Source organism: Neltuma alba, unplaced genomic scaffold (genome assembly GCF_004799145.2).
Source record: "Neltuma alba isolate B1F8T4 unplaced genomic scaffold, ASM479914v2 tig00006723_pilon, whole genome shotgun sequence".
Taxonomy (NCBI): Eukaryota; Viridiplantae; Streptophyta; class Magnoliopsida; order Fabales; family Fabaceae; genus Neltuma; species Neltuma alba.
This window is the reverse complement of record NW_021634559.1, coordinates 6,416-24,986: the sequence shown is the minus strand read 5'-3', so window position 1 is coordinate 24,986 and position 18,571 is coordinate 6,416. Positions and strand designations below refer to the sequence as shown.

Sequence of the window (18,571 nt, the reverse complement as noted above, 5' to 3'; positions counted from 1 at the left end):
AAGAAGTTTCAGGTTTTTGGTTTCTGTTGATCTGTTGGTCTTTGATGAACTGGTTCGTCATTTTGGCTTATGATACAAAATGTTTCTGTTAGTCTATGGTTTGGTTTCATTACGGTTTACTTATTGGTGAATCATTCATGAATCTTTCAGGGTACTCATGTATTAGCTGTTATAGAAGATGATACGGTGCTTGACAGTCTCTGTGGTCTATTAGTTCAAGGCCAGTCATATAGGATCTCTGGTTTCACTGTGAGGCCTGATGGACTTGGTGTTCATAGTAGTTACCATATTTATTTACAGGAAGGGATGGTGGTTTTAGATGCAGCAGAACTTCTTCCTCAAGTGTCTCTATTCCTTAGGGGAGTTGATTGCTTATCATATGGTTATTATCATGATTGGGGTATGCTGGGTAGGTGAAAATGTTGGATGCAAAATTCTTTACATGTGCTTCGTTGAAAATGTTTGACGTGGTCTTCATGGATTTTTTTTTTGCTAATATGTTATATGTTTTTCTAATCTATTATTTGGTTTTCTAATCTGTTATTAGATGCTTGTGGTTATCTTTGTGAGCTTTTGAGCCCAACAATTGCTAAAGTAAATGGTGTGTATTGTAAAGAAGTTACGCTGATACTTGAGCAGAAACACTTTGAGGAAGAAGGAGGGTATATGTTATATTATATTTTATATAATATGTTTTTCATTTATTGTCAAATCAATTATTAGTATCAATTCATAGATACTGATTTCTCAATAACATTGACTAATGAATAATTACTTTCAGAAATATTGTTATATGTACTTTGCATGGAGAGTGTGCTGAGACCACCATTACATCATATAACTCTATTACTAACACTGAACATGTGTTTGTGGCAATACAACATGTTATAGGTACCAGTTTTTTTCAACCCGGTAAGAATATATCATGAAAGTAGTATGAATGTATTTTTGTTTATTTGTTAGTTCTCTTTCTAAGCATTGTCATTTCTTATATAGGGGGGCCACATCTAACCTCTTTTGGTGAAGATAATAGATGAGCAAGTAAAATAATAAAGAAGAGAACCATAAATAATAAGGCGCAGTAGCTGCAAAAAGGTTGGTTTCAATAGTTTCTTTAAAGTTTAAACTCCTCTTCTAAAATAAAAATCAAATAATGCACAAATCTTCATGCAAGATCATACTCTTTACGTAATGATGACCTATGAAATTGATGGACGGCACTTATTAGTCAGCAATTTAGTCCATTTTTACCATTGAGCTGGAAATCTTTTCTTGCTATAGATTTATACTACTTCTGGTTTTTAATATAAGATATAAATAACTAATTTGTGAACATTAAAAAAATTAATTAAGTTAATTATTGGTGACAAATATGTCTTAATTTTTCTAAACTAATATTTCTAATCATGTGTATTGAAATTACCTTTTACTTGGGACCCTCTTAATATGTGCAATTAATATGAGTATTTTAGATGAAAAATTATAAACTTGTGAAGCAAAATGGATCAAAATATTATATTTATGATCAAAATTAGCTTCTTATTTAGCTTCTATATTTAAGAGTAGAAGTAGTAATTAAAATATTATTTTTTATAGTAACATTGAACACACACATTGATTTGTAAATTATAAGCTTTGCAAAGAAGTTAATTTACCTTAAAGCTAATGCTGTAATTTGGTTAAATTAAAAAATTAGTTAAATTTGTTATTTGTAATAAGTAGGTGTTATCTTTTTCAAAATATATTTATTAATCATGTATATTAGCTAGAACTACTATGTAATGAAACTTTTAACATGTATTACTGTTATAAGAACTACCTTAAAAAATAGATAAATATAAAAGACAAAATAGATCCTGATTTTATATTTAGAATTGAATTCAAAATTACACTAAATCTTATATTAATAATTTGAGGTAGTAATTAAATAAAACTATAACTTATTTAACTAAAAAAAAATTATTTATGCATAGGGTAAGTGAGAGAGAATGGAAAAAGAATAAATGAAAAAAATTACTCCTCTAACCCTTAATATATGACCTAATTGTTGAGTTGATTTTGGTTCTAAATATAAGATCTATTTCTCATATTTATCAATTTTTTAAAAAATTATTCCCATAGATACTCCCTCAACCATAATCAAGTAAAAGAGGGAGAGAAGATATTAAGGAAGATGATTATGGTATTTTAGAAAAAGCATGTCATATTTTTTACAATTAATTAACTTACCTAACTTCTTTAATCTAATCAAATTACTTAAACATGTCTTATATTAATTAGGAATAAAAATAGAAATTTTAATATACTCCTCCGGTCCTTAATATAGGACCCAATTCTTGAGTTGATTTTGATCCTAAATATAAGACCCATTTCTCATATTTATCAATTTTCTCTAAATTACCCCTATGAATACTTCCTCAACCATAATCAAGTAAAAGAAGAAGATGGAGTATTAAGAAAGATAATTATGGTGTTTTAGGAAAAATGTGTCACTTTTCTTATAATTAACTAACTTACCTAACTTCCTTAATCTAATCAAATTAGTTAAATGGATCTTACATTAAGGACCGGAGGAGTATGAAATTTTAATTTTCAGGTAGGGCCTGTTTGGTTTGAGGGAAGGGGAGGGGAGGGAGGGGTAGGGGAGGGGAGGGGAGGTTTCATCCTCCCCTTGTTTGGTTTGATTAAAAAGGAGGGGAGGGGAGGGCATTTAATGATCCCTTGTTTGGTTTAAAGAGAAGAGGGGAGGGATAGTAATAATCAATTTACCATTTTACCCTTACATATTAGTTTATGTTTTTTATTGATATATTATATAAATTAATTTACATCTTAATTTAAATTATATAATTTAATAAAAATTCAATCTTATCATGTTAATATGTGTATTAAAAAATTAGTATAGTAATTTTTTATTCTAATTAATATAATAATATATTTAAAATAATCAAATTAACAAATTTTATATGCTATAAGAAAAATGAAATTTTATTTTCTTTAGGCTATCTTTTTTTCCAGCTTTAAAATATATTTAATAAATAATATATTTATAAAAAAAATTAATTTTATAATATTATAATTTTTTATTTAAATATTTTTTATTTTTAAATAATTTTTATAATATATTTTTAATTATAATAATGTATATATTTTTTATTTTTTTACTTAGGATAATTTATTTTTTATTTGAAATAAATATTATAATAGTATATTTTATGGGTAGAAATAGAATATTAAAAAAAGCATAAGGGTATAATGGTCTAAAATTTTGACTCCCCTCCAAAAACCCCCAATTTGAAGGGGAGTCAAGATGGGAGGAGGGAGGGGAGGGGACATTTTAGCTCCCCTCCCCTCCAAAATTTTTAACCATAAGAGCCCCTCCAACCAAACACACCCGTCAAAGGATGAAGAATAATAAGAAGAGACACGGGGACTTGCCAAGGCATGAAACAAAAAACCAGGGAGACGTGGGATTGTTTGTTCGCCCCATTCCCGTAGAGCTCAGGCATTAGCAGGGAGAAGGTTTAGGAACATTTTCGCTCTCACTCGAAAAGCCCCACTGCCCTTCCCCTTTCCCTTCTTGCTGGTGGTGCGTATGTGCAGGATTTCGGTTCAAAGCCGCTCTTCGTTCTTCAATCCTCCGTCCTCCTCCTTCCTTCTTCAGTGCGCCTTCGGTGTGTGTATTAGCTTCTTCCTCTGTTCGCAACGCTGCCGTGGTGAAGGTGGGTGAGCAGTCCGCTTCTTGCTTCTTCTTCCCTTTGCCGCGTCTGATGGTACGATTACGATTGAAGCTTGCTTTGCCGTGTGTGCGTTTCAATCTTCTTGATTCTTCGGCGTCGGAATCATCTCTGTCTCTTTGCTCTGTTGGTGCGAGTGAGATTTAGGGGTTCAACCACTCATTTCCTCGTTCCTTCATCGGCTTTTATGCCAGTGATAAGCTCGAATCTTTTTTGCCCCCGTGGTGGTTGCAGCTGATTGAAACTATTGGATTAAAAATTTTTATTGGCAAGGAGGAAGGGCTTGATATTAACTTTGTTGAGAATTTGATGGTGCAGCGAGTAACGGAGACTTGCTCTCATCAATGGAGGTTCGTCTGATGGGCGTGTGCCCTTTTTTAATGGACGGTTAAGATTCAATGATAATGTACGGCTGTGATGCTTTTTGAATAATTAAACGATGCGCATCGTTGTCCTGCTAGCAATTCCTCAGGCTTGGAGGAACCAATCGCTATTTTCCATCGTCTAGTCAGGCGAAGAGAGTGCGCAGGAAACAGAAGTATCTCTTTGTTCTTCTTTTTCTGACCTTCTTTTGTGTATGTCCCACTACTCCTTTCATCAATTCATGGTCAATACTGTGGAGGTCGAGGATAACTTGTAAGCTCTCATTAATCTCCGTGATATGCCTCTTCAGGTAACGCATCTATCCGAAGGCGAATCCCTCACTGTTTTCTCTAATTCACTCAAAATATTACTTTTGAGTTTGCAATTTGATTGGTTCTTGATAGAACACTTGGTAAAGTTTTTTTAAGACAATATAATTTTGACTTGTATCACCGCTTTAGTGTAGAAATCGAAGTTCGCATATTAGGGACTTGCTAATTTGAATTATTAAAATGCCCATGAATTTAATTTCCCTTCTGGCCCTTGTCTTGTGCTCTTTTCTTCTTTTCGCTGATGATTTTGTTTGATTAAGCTTGCTAAGTCATATGTTTGTTTGCAATTTACGGTTAGGTTACTGTTCAGCTCAGAGAGTTACGGGTTTGTTCGGCGTTCCCAAAGTTTACGTTTTTATGGGTTTTGGGGGGATTCCATGAGCTTCTACTTTTTCTTTCTTTGTTTTTCTTTTTGCTTATCCTACGTTTCAAATCAGATGTTGTTGCAGTTATCAGTCATAGTATTTTTCATCATTTGATGAAGATTTGGAGTTTTGACAGTATTTTCATTTGTGATGGATGGGATTAAGGAAATTAAAAAGGGTTCTAGGTCTATGACTTTATGTTGTCTTTTGACAGACTGATGAATCTTTTCATTACTTATTTATTTTTCATTTTTTTAATTCAGCTAACTCACATAGTACCTCAGCTATTGCATTAAATTTGAATATTATAATTGCTTCCAGGTACTCCTTTGAACATAATATAATAGTATTTCGATGTATAGATACTTTGCTTGAATTTTCTTCCCCAAAGAATTTGTATCTCTTTCCTGGAGAAACAAACTAATTATGGAAGTGTAATTCACCTTATGGCAGATTTTCTCTTCAACGAAATTGTTATGATACAAACTGTATAACAAGAAAGGGGGTGTATGGGTTGGTAGTTTGTTAGGCTGTTGATTAGGCTAGGAGCTGTTAGAGCACCTATTACTGCCCATTGCCCATAATTCTTATGTAAGCACCGGGAAGTGAATCATGGAGTGAATTCTATAGAAGTCTGCACAAAAAGTTCCCTGATTTTGGCGTGTTTCCGTGCAAAAATTTTCTTCTGTATTTTATTTAACTTTTGCCATGTTATTTATATAATAATGGAGAGCTGTGGTTGAGAGGTCATAAAAGGAAACAGAGGTATAGATTTTAAGGTATGGAACTACCAACTGGAAGATAACCATGTATTAGAAGCTTCTTGGCTGTACTTAGTTGTATTAGTCTGATAGAACGAGCAAGGCAGTGAGGATAACCTTGTAGTGTTGAGCGAGTGATCTTCTCTTTGAAATGGTAATAGATGTACAAACTGCTGTGTTCAGTGTGTGGACCCGTAACTATAATTACCCCTGGGTTGCCTAGATTTGGGACTTGATGATGTTCATTACATGTTTCCATATTTCTGAGCATTAGGAAATAAGATGTTATTTAATTCATTCAATGGAATATAGGATATCGGATTCTATGGCACAACTTGACCATTAAAATAAAACATTTCGATTTGGTTTTACGTGTTTTTATGTTTTGTTTTATAAAATGTTTGATAAGATTATTTGCTGGTTCAGTTGGTTTTGAAGGACTTGCTATCATGATCATAATTTCATAAGCATCATTGATCAAAGTCATTGAATTTCAAATTTAATCGTCATACTTCCTGCCTTCAATATTTAGGTCAGTCGACAGCATGTTCTGTCAAGATAAACTGAAAGGCAGAGAGAAAAGATGGTTAGAAAATAATAATATTGAGGAATTACTGGTGGAATATGGACATGTATCCAATAAAAGTTGTAAAATAACCATCTTTGAGGAGTTATCGTGGGATCTTGAAATAGTTTGGCTTTGAGTCATCAATTTCTCATGTTTCATGGGACGGCTACAATGGACATTTAATATCAGGTCGCAAGTTTAATTGAGATTATTTCTAAATTCAATTGAACAAACAACAACAATAACAAAGTACTATCTTATGAGATAGAGTCGGCTACATGAATTGTACAATGCCATTGTGCTCTACCAACTGCTAAGTCTCTGGGTAGGTTATTAATTGAAAGATCTTACTCAATAACTTCACTGAGTGTTTTCTTTGGCTTTCTTCTACCCCTCATAGGATCTTTGAATGTGACTAAACCATCTCAAATGATTCTCTACTATTTTCTCTTCAATAGAAGTCACTGCAACTTTTCTGCATATATGTTCGTTATGATTTTTTTTTTTTTTTTGTATGACTACACATCCACCTCAACATCATCATCTTGGCTATCCTTACTTTATGCTCATGTTGTCCCTTTAAAGCCCAGCATTCACTACTACATAGCATTGCTGGTCTTATAGCAATTCAATAAAACTTCCCTTGCACCTAATTAGGAACTTTCCAATCACAAATAATTCCAGTATCTTTTCTCCTTTTGAACCACTCAACTTGAATTCTATATTTAACATCTCCGTCAATTTTTCCATCTTTTTGGATAATTGATCATAAATATTTAAACTTTGTCACTTGTGGAATGACTTGATCTCCTAATATCACCTCCATATCACTTTTAACTTGTTTTTTAATCAAAACTGCAATGTATATATTCTGTCTTACTTTTACTGACTCTAGTGTCTTTCTCCACAACTCAAGTTTAGAGTTAGTCTTTTCTTTCAACTCAGCCAATAGAACTATGTTATTGGCAAAAAGCATGCACTTACGGATGTCTTATTTGATAAGCTTAGTTAAAATGTCTAGAACTAAGTTAACAAACAAGGGCTCAAAGATGATCCCTGATGCAGGCTAATCCTTATAGGAAGTCCTATATTTGGCATGTTTGATTCGTTTTTATAGACTCATCATTGAAATTCTGGTTAAGGGTTTCAGACCAACTGGCATTTTTTTATTGCATTGTTTAGTGGCTTGAATATAGTTTGCAGATTATTTTGTATTAGAGGTGATATGTGTCATGTGTGTTTGTTCAGACACTTGCAAGGACTTTCTGGTGATAGGTTTTTGCAATGGGCTGGAGTAGCCAAGATGATAAAATTTTCATGAAGGTGGCTAATAATAGCAATTGAATGCTAGTATTTGGAACCACAGTATTGTCCCTTATTTGATGTAAAATAAGACAATTTATTTGCTTTATTTGGCTTCTCTTCCAGTTCAGCCTTTTTCCTTTTGGTTTTATTTATTCATTCGTTTGTCTGTTTTTTCCCCTTCTCAATGGATAGGACTATTGGTAGATAGTATGTTTTCATTTATGTTCCTCTATCTGTGTTTTCTTTCTTAGATTTCCATGTGAGGGCTTGTCGCTCTCCTTTTTCTACTATTTTCTGTTTTTAATGAGAAAAATGAAACAGAAAGCTTGTCAGAATAAATCCTGTATGAAAGTTTATTCATGAAAAGTTTTCCATTTCCCATGAAAACTGACATGCCTTAGTTTATATCTATACAAAGAAGACAATATCAAAACCTGTCACATGATTTATGTTTTCAAGTGTTTGTAGGATGCAAAGCATTGCGAAGTATCAAGATATGATACTTACTTTCATAGGTCAGATTTTATTCTGCCTATCGCATGCTTTTGCATGCACATTTTGCTTGCTTTGATTGTATAAAATTAGTTTATCAAAAATCATTGGAACCAACTTTAAATTGCTACTGCTGGTCAAAAAAACCTTAAATTGCTACTGCTTTTTTTTTTTTTTTGGTCTCTTCATTCTGACTTTACGTGATTATCAATATTTCGTAAAATATCTCCTACAGAATATAGACTTCTGATCCTGTCAGTGGGTTTTTCATTCATTTCTCCAATGCAGGAAATGGGATTATCCTCCAAATTCAATTAGAGTCTGTAAATCAAGAATCCAACCATGCAAACAGCTTCATATAGTCATCCTTTATTCTATATTGCTTGCAGGTGTTTACTCTCATTCCTTGGTTTTTTGCTATTTGGAATGCTGATTGTTTTATTACAATTTATGTTAACTGGCTTACATATGGATCATATTGCAGAAACTTCATCTCAAATGTGAAGTCTAGTTCAGTGAGCTTTCATGCATCAAATCACTCTCAACTTGTTCCCAACTGTGCATTCAATAAGGGACTCCCGAAGAAAATTTTTTCCATCCCCTTGAAACAAAGCAGGCTATTAGTGCTTCCGAACACAGGTGATGGCCATCCATCTGCTTCTGCAGCAGACAGTGAAATAAACACCAACCATGCTCCTAACGGAAGATCAGAAACAATCCTCAGCAATTGGTCTCCTCCAAGGTACCTGTGGAGGGGATTATCAGTTCCTATCGTTGCTGGACAGGTAATCATGAAGATTCTGAAGGGAAAGATTCATTGGAGGAATACGCTTCAACAATTGGAGAGGGTTGGTCCAAAATCAGTTGGGGTCTGTCTTTTAACTGCTGCCTTTGTTGGCATGGCCTTTGCAGTACAATTTGTAAGAGAATTCACTAGGTTAGGATTAAACAGATCAGTTGGTGGGGTTTTAGCTCTGGCTTTCTCAAGGGAGCTCAGTCCAGTAATTACATCAATCGTGGTTGCCGGGAGGATTGGAAGTGCATTTGCAGCAGAATTAGGAACTATGCAGGTTTCTGAACAAACTGACACATTGAGAGTTCTTGGTTCTGACCCTGTCGATTACCTAATAACCCCAAGAGTGGTTGCCACGTGTATTGCCCTACCTCTTTTGACTCTACTATGCTTTACATTAGGAATGGCATCTAGTTGCCTCCTTGCTGAAGGTGTTTATGGTGTGAGCATTAACATTATCATGGATTCCGCTCGGCGAGCTCTCAGATCATGGGATATCATTAGCGCAATGATCAAGTCACAAGTTTTTGGTGCTATCATATCTATAGTGAGCTGTGCATGGGGGGTCACCACTTTAGGCGGTGCTAAAGGTGTTGGAGAATCAACAACATCAGCTGTGGTTATCTCTCTTGTTGGTATATTTATTGCTGATTTTGCTCTTTCTTGTTTCTTCTTCCAAGGGGTAGGAGATCAGCTAAAGAATTGCATATGAATTGCTATTGCTTCTGCAGCTTTGCATTTTTATTTTGTTTTTGTTCTGATGAAACTTTGCTCATTTATACAAAGTGAATATTCTATTTAATTCATCTGCTATCCTGTATTGGTTCTTGTCTTCTGTCTGAAGCTCCCCTGAAAGCTATAATGTGGCTTCATGAATGATATTCTATTCTGTAAGCAATTAAGATCATTTCAATCCCCCGTCCCCCACAGTGGCGTTCTATTACGGTTTCTAATGTTGATTTTTTACTCTGAAACGTATTATTACAGACTGTTTAGGTTGTTATTGAAATTTTTAAGTAATTATTTTCCTTATTATAAGTTTCCCATGGTAAATGTGTTTTGTTATTTTTTTTTTCCTCAGTAATAAAGTGTAAATGGGCAATAAATTCAAACCCTTCCTGCATGATCAAATTTTTTATTTACCTGCCCCACAGTTGCTGGATTGCTGGCGCATATTAGTGAATGCACCCATGCATGGTTTTAAAAGGGTTCATGCTTACATAGTCACACTGATTTTTTTTTTTTGGGGGGGGGGGGTGGGGATTTTTCAACTAATAATAGAAGATGGAGAACTCAATAACAAAGTGAGAGATGATTGGGAGTCGTCACATGAAACTATTAAATGTGGTAATTATTTGGCTACAGAAACCTATAATTTAAATGAAGACTTGTTATTTTTTCAAGATCTTTACCCCTTGCTATTTAGTTCAAACTAAATTTTATATTAAGGATTGGAAATAGTATTTCTTGCCTTGTTTAATCTGTTGTATTTTGAGGTTGCCTGTTTTGGGACTATGAAGTTCTAAATTGTCTTTTGTATTGGTGGGGGTGGGGGGGAAGCTTTAAGGCAGCAAGAAATTTTGAAAGAGGTGATATCTTCAAGTATAAATTTGGTTCTATTTGCGTGATACTTAGAGAGAGATAAACATTGATTCCATGCTTATATTTTTTTATGTTAAAAAGCTAATGGATAGATGAATTTTATACATAAATAAAATTAAAACTTTTTCAGAGCATAACGTCACTCTTACATTTATAAATTTTTACCCATATATGTTATTTTCATACAATTTATACTTCTAATTTCATTTGGCAGGATAAGGTTGTGGTGATTGAGGCCTTTTTTTTTTTTTTTAAAGCACTCCATGCTTTTCTTGCTGAGAAAGCACTTCTAAGTTATAATTTAAAGGGTGTTTGGATAGAAATCAAATCATAGTTTTAAAAGTAATTTTACAGTATACGAAGTAAATATGTGAATAAGTTTAGATAAAAAGCACTTTTGAATATAAACGTGTTTTTATGATGCATTATGAGCAATGTTAGATATTATTGCCATGTATTCCAATCATATTACTTGGTTGGTTTAGATTTTAGTATTTATTCTTTTCTATAAATCTTTGAAAGAAATTGTGGGTCAAATAAATTTATGTGAATTCTAAAATATCTTCGCCATTTTCAATAACAGCATACGTATAGTAGATCTCTATATTTTTAACCCAATTATAACTGTAGTCTTTAAACTTTCATCTATTGCAACTAGATCCCTATAGTTTAACCACTCAAAATATTAGTAACTATATTTGAGTTACAATCAAGTGAAAACTGGGATCAAAAGATTAAAAAGTCATAGTAGCCTACGACCCCTTCTTTCTACCGCTCTTGAGATCTTTGAGCCATTTCCTTCTCCTGTAATTTTTGAAGAACTGAATCACATTTTGTTTGCGTCTGATCAATATGAAAAACTTGCGAAAACCTTCATTCCACAATATGAATGTTGCTGCATCAGCTTCCATGTTGGAAGGCAGCCTGAGTTTGGCCAATCTTCCCCATGCAACACAACTACCTGGAAGGTTGTTGCCTATGGTTTTCTTCCTCTTGGGAGGGAGAGTTATTCTCTGGCGGCAAGATGAAGAGCTCATCTGGAATCAAAATAAATGGGGAAAGTTCAAAAGAAGAGCATCATGAATCTTTCAAAAAAGAAGAGATTAGGAATTTGAAAGTGACGTCAAGAGGAATGTTTAAGCGTTTGTGCTTATCATCCTCAAGAGCCCAGCTCCAAGACCTCTTTAACTTTTGGGCTGGTGGTGACATAGTAGTTGGATTATCTCTTGGATAATAGCTTCTGAAAAAAAACAATGGTAAAGTGATTATAGAGAATAGATCTTTTTTTTAGTAGAATAGATAAAATGAGAATATTGGTATGGTTGTTATTGAATTCACCTTTTTCATGTTAAAATTATTAAAAAAAATACTCCTCCGATCCTTAATATAAAACATATTTAATTAATTTGCTTAATTTAAAAAAGTTAGGTAAGTTATAAGAAATATGGTTAAGAGAATGTCAATAGGAGTAATTTAAAAAAATTGATAAATATGATAAATAAGTCTCATATTTAAGACCAAAGTCAACTCAACAATTATGTCTTATATTAAAGACCGGAGGAGTATGAATTATATATTTATATGTATAAGTCATTTTAACTAATTTATTAAAACCTAAAAAATGACAGTTAGCTGCCTATTTCAAATTGAAATTTTTTTCAACTTTACTCATATTAAATAAAGTTGTAAAGAAGAGGAAAAAATATAAAGAGTTATATTTAAGCATTACTTGTGAGGATAGAATTAACAAATAAGCATTAATTATTTTTCAAGTGACTTATATTTTAGACCAAGTCATTCCTCTAAAAACAACTTATATTATGGACCAAACAAAAGATCTATATATTGATAAACCGATGGTTTTCTACCCAAAAACATAGAAAAAATTGATTTCATGAAAAACAATGCTTTGGTTTTGGTATGTGGGTTTTTTTTCCTCAAAATCATAGTTTTCTCTCCAAAGCCATCATTTTAAAAAGTTTTCAAACACCCCCTAAACATGTCAGTTTCATTGTTCACAATGATGAGCATCATGGTGATCATCGCTGTAGTGCATGGTATTAAAAACCGAACTAGACCAGGCTAGTTGACCCGAAAACTGATGACCCAGTCACTTGTCTAGTCCGGTCACGCTGCTAACTTGGGAAAGAAGTGACTTGAAATAACCCAGTCGTAAGCAGGTAACTCGGCCATAACCCGGGAGACTCGTTGGGTTGGGCAGGTTGCTGAGTCACTCTTAAAAAAGAATTGTCTAGAGAACACAGAGGCTCAGATCCTCTAAGAAAGAAGAGGCAAGTTCATTGTCGATTAGGAAAAAGAAGAAGAAAGGAGAGAAAGAAGAGAATGCAAAATAGAAAAAAACTTAGTATAGAAGAGAATAAGGGAAGAAGTTTTTAGTGTAGAAATCATAGAAAAAAGAAGAGAATGATTCTTGAGCAGTAAGAGCTCCTGCTATTTGAGAGTACTGTGTAATGAGAAGAACACCATATGTGTGAGGAAGAGCGCAACCAGAAAAACAAAAGAAGCACTTCTAGACCATTGGAGAAGACACATTGCTCAAAGAGTGTGAGAGAGGCAAAGAGCAAGAAAGAAGAAGACAAAAGAAGCAGTAGAGCACCGTGTAGAGTCAAATTGAAAAGAAAAACAAAGGGGAAAAAAAAGGAAAAGGTCGGTTATAATGATAGCCTTAAGCCGTTCTCTAACATGCATAGCATGTTGGAGTGGTTTTTCCTCCTTTATTTTTCAAAGCCCGCCCATCCTCCCACATCAACAATGCATCAGTCTATACAAATTATTATTAATTACATATATAACTAAAATAAGAAGGGGCAAATGGAAATTCATACAATTCTTTTATTTTTACTAAATTATATACCATATGATATCGTTTTTGTTATTTGATAGGATATTTTCAAATTTTATTATTAAAATATTTTTATAATTAAATATAAATATTTTGTGTATATTTTATATAAATTATATATTTTTAATTATTACCAGTCTGACTTCAAGTCAACTCCAGTCTAACTCATTAACTCTTGACCCACTAACTTGACCGGTCTAGTTTTCAGTACCTTGTTGCAGTGAGATTTACACCATTTAAATATAATTTCATTGATCTAGATTTAACATGTTCAACTAATTAGTTTTAAATGGAAAAATTATCTTTTCAAAAAAATGACAGTTAAGATATTGTCTTTATTTTAAAATCTGTACACATTAAAATAAATTTTTTCAAGGAATATGAAAGGCAAAAGAAAAATAAATCTAAAACATTCAAATTAAATTTGGATGGTCTAGATTTAAATGCTCATCAAAGATGATGACTGAAACCAAATCCAAACGTGAGTCTCCTACAATGTAGCACCAAAAGCATTAGACTTCATGTGAATACCCAATTTTGTCCGGGCCCCACAAAAAAAAATGTAAATGAAATAAATGAAAATAAATAAAATAATAATAAATGATTAATATCCTTCTTAATTTTTTCTTGGAAGTTAAGTTTGAGAAATCCACCCTGTAGCAAATAAAAAATAAATAAATAAATAAAAATATTCCTCTTACAATAAATGTCAATAAAATAAAAGATAAGAATTAAAAGCCAATTGACCTCCAAATTAGAAAATACAGGTGGAGTCTTTTAAAAAAATAATAAGAAAATTCAAAAATAAAAATAAAAAATCCTCATTTAATATTATTGACTCTTCAATTTAGAAATATCTTTTGGAGTCATAATTATGAAAATTTAAGAAAATCAAAATCAAAATAAAAAAATCACAATTTGATGATGATTTAGTAATTAAATAGGAAATTGTATTATGAGTCATAATTGAGGGAAATTAAAAGAATGAAAATTAGAGAAAAATTGAAAAACCCTAGGTGGAGCCTATAAATAAGAGAGTAAGAGTTAGAAGAGGAGGATACTAAGAATTTTCCGGTGAAAAATGAGGCAATGTAAAGAGCTTTTCTATCATCTTATTTCATGACAATGAATTTGGGTTGGGGAAAGAGAGAGGAGGCCTCACTAGAGAAAAGTCTATTGTTCATCTTCTTCTTTCTTCTACCCAAGGACGGCCTATGCGATTATTATCATATTTGTGAGCTTCAACAGTGATGGCTAGAGGGTTGAATCAAACATGATTTCAGTTAGTTCTCACTACTCCCCTTCTCTTTGATTTGTTCGAAATATGCCATTATCTATTATCTTCCATATGTACGCACTTTGATATCTACTTTCTTCTTTTTTTTAATTTTATTTTTGTCCATGTCATTTTGCTAATATGTGTACATAGTTTTTTTATTGGCTTATTATATAATGTATTCTTTTTTTTCAGCCAATTGATAAGCGGAGCATCAATTATGAATTTTCATTCCTATCTATTATGCTTAACTTGAGTTTTATGTTGAATTACTTTTGAGTGTTCTTTCTTTTTGTTTTCGAAAGCACTTCTCTTTTTAAAATATATATTGTATGAGGTTTTCAGAACTTCTGCAAGTATCTAGATTTATTGGTAAACCGTGAGACTATGGGAGCGTTCGCAGGAATACCAATGTGGTTGTGTAAATTTTCTTTTTGAAATAAAAAGAAAAAAAAATTTTGGCCCCATGTTTATGAATAAATAATAAAATAGAAAGTCTTTTTAAAACTATGTATATATAATCTCAAAATATTTTTCAGAGGCCTGTGAGGCTTTTAGAACCTTGGCTAACTCAAACGATTATTCTCCCATGTGAGGTTATAGGAGCCTCCGCAGGGAGGGTAGTCCAAAATTGCTTTTCAAAAATATATTTTCTAAATAAAAATACAAAAATTGTTTTCATATGTTAAAAAAATACCAACACACAAAGAACATTTTTTCTAATTGAATAAATATCTTCTAAAAAGATACCAACCAAGTGATATGCACTTTTACCCCCAAATTACGTTAGCTTTGATCCCTCTAAAAGGTACGTAAGCCTTAGGTTCTTATCCTAGGTCAAGTCCAACTTTATAAATAATTTATTTTTTTCCTTTTTGTAAATAAAAAGTTTCCTTGTTTCTATCTTTTTTTTTTTAGGGTAATTAAAACATAATAAAAAAGTCATATCAATTTTGAATAGTTGACTTAGGGTAACCGTTCTCTTAAACGGGTATTGTGGGGTGCCTAACATCTTCCCTACACACAATCGACTCATGAATCCTATCTGGTTTCTGTATACCACATTTTTTTAGATTTCCAAAATTAACCTTTTAAAATTTTGGTGACAACTCCTCTTTCTTTCTTTTTACGGGATGACCAGAATTCAGGCATGACACTTCATAATGATTAGACAAAACATCAGTTAATTCAGCTGTTTTTGGCCAGCATTGGAGAGAAAAAAAAACACAGCAACCAACGAATAGAGGAATCTCAGCAACATCTGACAAAACAAATTCAGACAGCTTGTTTATCAGACATAATTAGGGGGAGTCTCTCTCTAATGCTCACCTTAAACTAGACTTGCTTGTTGCTCTAGCGTTTTATAAAATAATGTAGTGCTTTCGTCATCCATTATGTTACTCCCTCTCTTGGTTTTTCTTATTTAATTTAGATAGTGCATTTCAAATGACTGGGCTAGGTTTACCTTTTTAAAGAATTCATGGAAAGAAGGGAAACTTTAGTATTTTACAATTGCTATCTACTAGAGCCAGTAATACGGGCCAACCTATTGGTTATAAGTTGGCCCGTGACAGGCTCAAAGACTTAGGGGTTAGTCCTAAAAAGACCGATTTCTGATAGACTGATATTTTACCAACATAGTCCGATAGGGTGGGTTGGTAGGTTAGGCCCGCCAACCCACCGCTTTTTTTTTTTAAATTCTTGTGTGCCTTTTGTTTTCTTTTAATAAAATCTGTTACAAATCTTAAACACTTAAAATAAAATATACAAATAAAAATTATCATAAATAAAATATGAAATCCAAAGTTTTAAACACCCAAATTATTAAGCATATATGATACATTATCCTAAATGATTAAACATACATTCCAAATTAAAACATAACAAATCTAAATCAACAATAACACAAACACAATATTACAAATCACTATCAAGTGCTCAACCATGAGCCACCATTCAATGTTAATATAGTTCAAAGAATGATATAAAGATGTAAAATTATTTGGTTGAACTTGATAAGTAGAACCACTTTCTTGTTGCTTAACTAACTTTACCACAAATAAAATTCATAATGCAAAGTGAAAGATATATTACATTATGGTAATTTTAAATAATGAGAATAAGATAAAGGTCGAAAGGAGTAAACATAATTATATTTGAAGGGAGGAAAAAGTTTAAAATAAAATAAAATGGGTTGGCCTGCCAACCCTGGAGGTTAGCCAGCCACAGGTTCGGTTTTGGTGGTTACGAGCTCAAAAGATCTATTTTAAAACGAAGTTGATTTTTATCAATCCAACCCACCCGATCACTTCTTAGTAGGTTAGCAGGTTGAGCCCGCATATTACCGACTCTACCATCCACCACCTTGAATATCTTAAAATATCCCCCCCCCAGCAAATACCCTAAAATATCAAGCTCACCTTTAGCTTCTCAAAAGTGCGGTAAAAAGTATACACAAATATCTCAAGACGTTGAATCTGAAAGTCATTTAATTTTATATGGCATCTTATCCTTCATATCTTTAGATGAATGTGCAACAAAAAGAATATGCAAATATCTCAAAACTTCTAATTTCCAATTTAATTCAAGGTTTCGCCTCAATTCTGATCCAACTTAGTTCAACCATAAAAATGGTTTTTTACTCCAAATCCAGCTATTAACAAGTCTGGTCAACAGATTAGTTAGACCATCCGATCCGATGCTTTAATTATTAGTAGCATGCGATTATGGCCAACGGCGTACGATGTGATTGGTGGTGAAGGTCTGGGGTAGGTGGCTATAGAGGATAGTTAATGGTAAACAAAGGTGGTCGTAGACAACATGGAAGGAGGAAGGAGAAGGGAAAAACAACACTTTAGTTTCTGGGTAAGGGTTACAACAATGTAATCAACTTCATTTCAGATGCAAACTAAAGAGGATTACAAGATTTGATATAGTTCAGAACGAGAAACATATCCTGATCCACATGATCTTTTAGCACAAAACTTTCCACATGCTTTAGTTCTTGGTCTTTTTCTCCATTCCACATATCTTCACAAATCACAACCATCATTTTCAAGTAATTTCCCATTACTTTCTATAAAGAAATTCATTGTTTTTGGACGGAGTATATCAGTTTGTTTGAGACAATGATCTACTACAAATACCAAAAAAAAAAATCATAAGAAAAGGTCCTCAACAAACAAGAGTCTAAAATGTTCCTACCAAATGCCTAAATACCATATTTTAGGTGAGTTAGGTTTTAAAGACCTATTAAAGGAGTATTTGGATAAAACCAAACCATGGTTTAAAAAATAGCTTCTAAGAAAAAAAATTATTTTTGAGAATAAATTTTGTGAAAAAATAATTCTAATAAAGTGAAAATGTTTAGATAATTGTCATCAGAAACACTTTTTATGTGTAAATTATTAAAAAGGATATAAGTTAATATGATAGTTATATAAAGATATATTTTATAATATATTTTTATTTGAAGTGATAAATTTGTTAATAATATTTTTTGCCAACATAATAATATATAAAAAAAGTAATTAACAAATAATTAACATGTGTATATATATTTATAAAATATAAGATTAAAAATGTTTCTCTAGGCTAGCGAAAGCAGAATGAATTTTCAGAGAAGGAAGCTTGTAATTGAATATGAAGGTGTTATTTGTCATATACCATTAGGTGTCTTCTAGAGGGTATGATGATGACACTAACGACCCAAAATTTCTTTCTAGAAGCGAAAATATTCTGCTTATTTCGAAACCTTGGTTTTGACCCAAACCACGGTTTGCTGAAAATACCAAGTGTTTGGCAATTATCCGGCCCAAACCATGGATTGAGTACAAAAAGCACTTTTCCAAAAATTGCCAAACACCCCAAAGACTAAAAGAGGCCTCCTAACGCAAAACTGCACTAATAAGGTATTTATAAATTATTTATTCATGCAATTCTCATACAAACAACATGATTCAAATCTTGCTTCTGTAAGGTATTATTCACATCCTTTCCACCTCTTCTATAAGTTCTAAGCCTCTTCAGGTTTCTCACTCCAGTCACTTTTCCAGCCAATCCAGTCAATCCTTCTCACAAATACCCTACTTAACAAGAGTATCTTAAATTCGGG

At 32.6% G+C, this 18,571-nt stretch overlaps 1 protein-coding gene across 6 annotated transcripts; it reads left to right on the top strand.

Moving 5' to 3' along the window:
- The first annotated feature begins 4,012 nt into the window (after window positions 1-4,012).
- On the top strand, window positions 4,013-9,551 carry LOC114750989 (protein TRIGALACTOSYLDIACYLGLYCEROL 1, chloroplastic-like). Of its 6 annotated transcripts, XM_028939637.1 has the most exons (5): window positions 4,014-4,410; window positions 7,375-7,449; window positions 7,900-7,946; window positions 8,212-8,312; window positions 8,408-9,551. In XM_028939637.1, the coding sequence occupies exons 4-5, from the start codon at window positions 8,266-8,268 to the stop codon at window positions 9,426-9,428; spliced, it is 1,068 nt and encodes a 355-aa protein (XP_028795470.1). In that variant the 5' UTR covers window positions 4,014-4,410; window positions 7,375-7,449; window positions 7,900-7,946; window positions 8,212-8,265; the 3' UTR covers window positions 9,429-9,551. The 6 variants fall into 6 exon arrangements, with proteins under 6 accessions (XP_028795474.1, XP_028795470.1, XP_028795472.1 ...); XM_028939641.1 differs by lacking the exon at window positions 7,900-7,946 and having other exon boundaries at window positions 4,013-4,410; window positions 7,375-7,491; XM_028939639.1 differs by lacking the exon at window positions 7,375-7,449.
- Window positions 9,552-18,571: the final 9,020 nt, after the last annotated feature.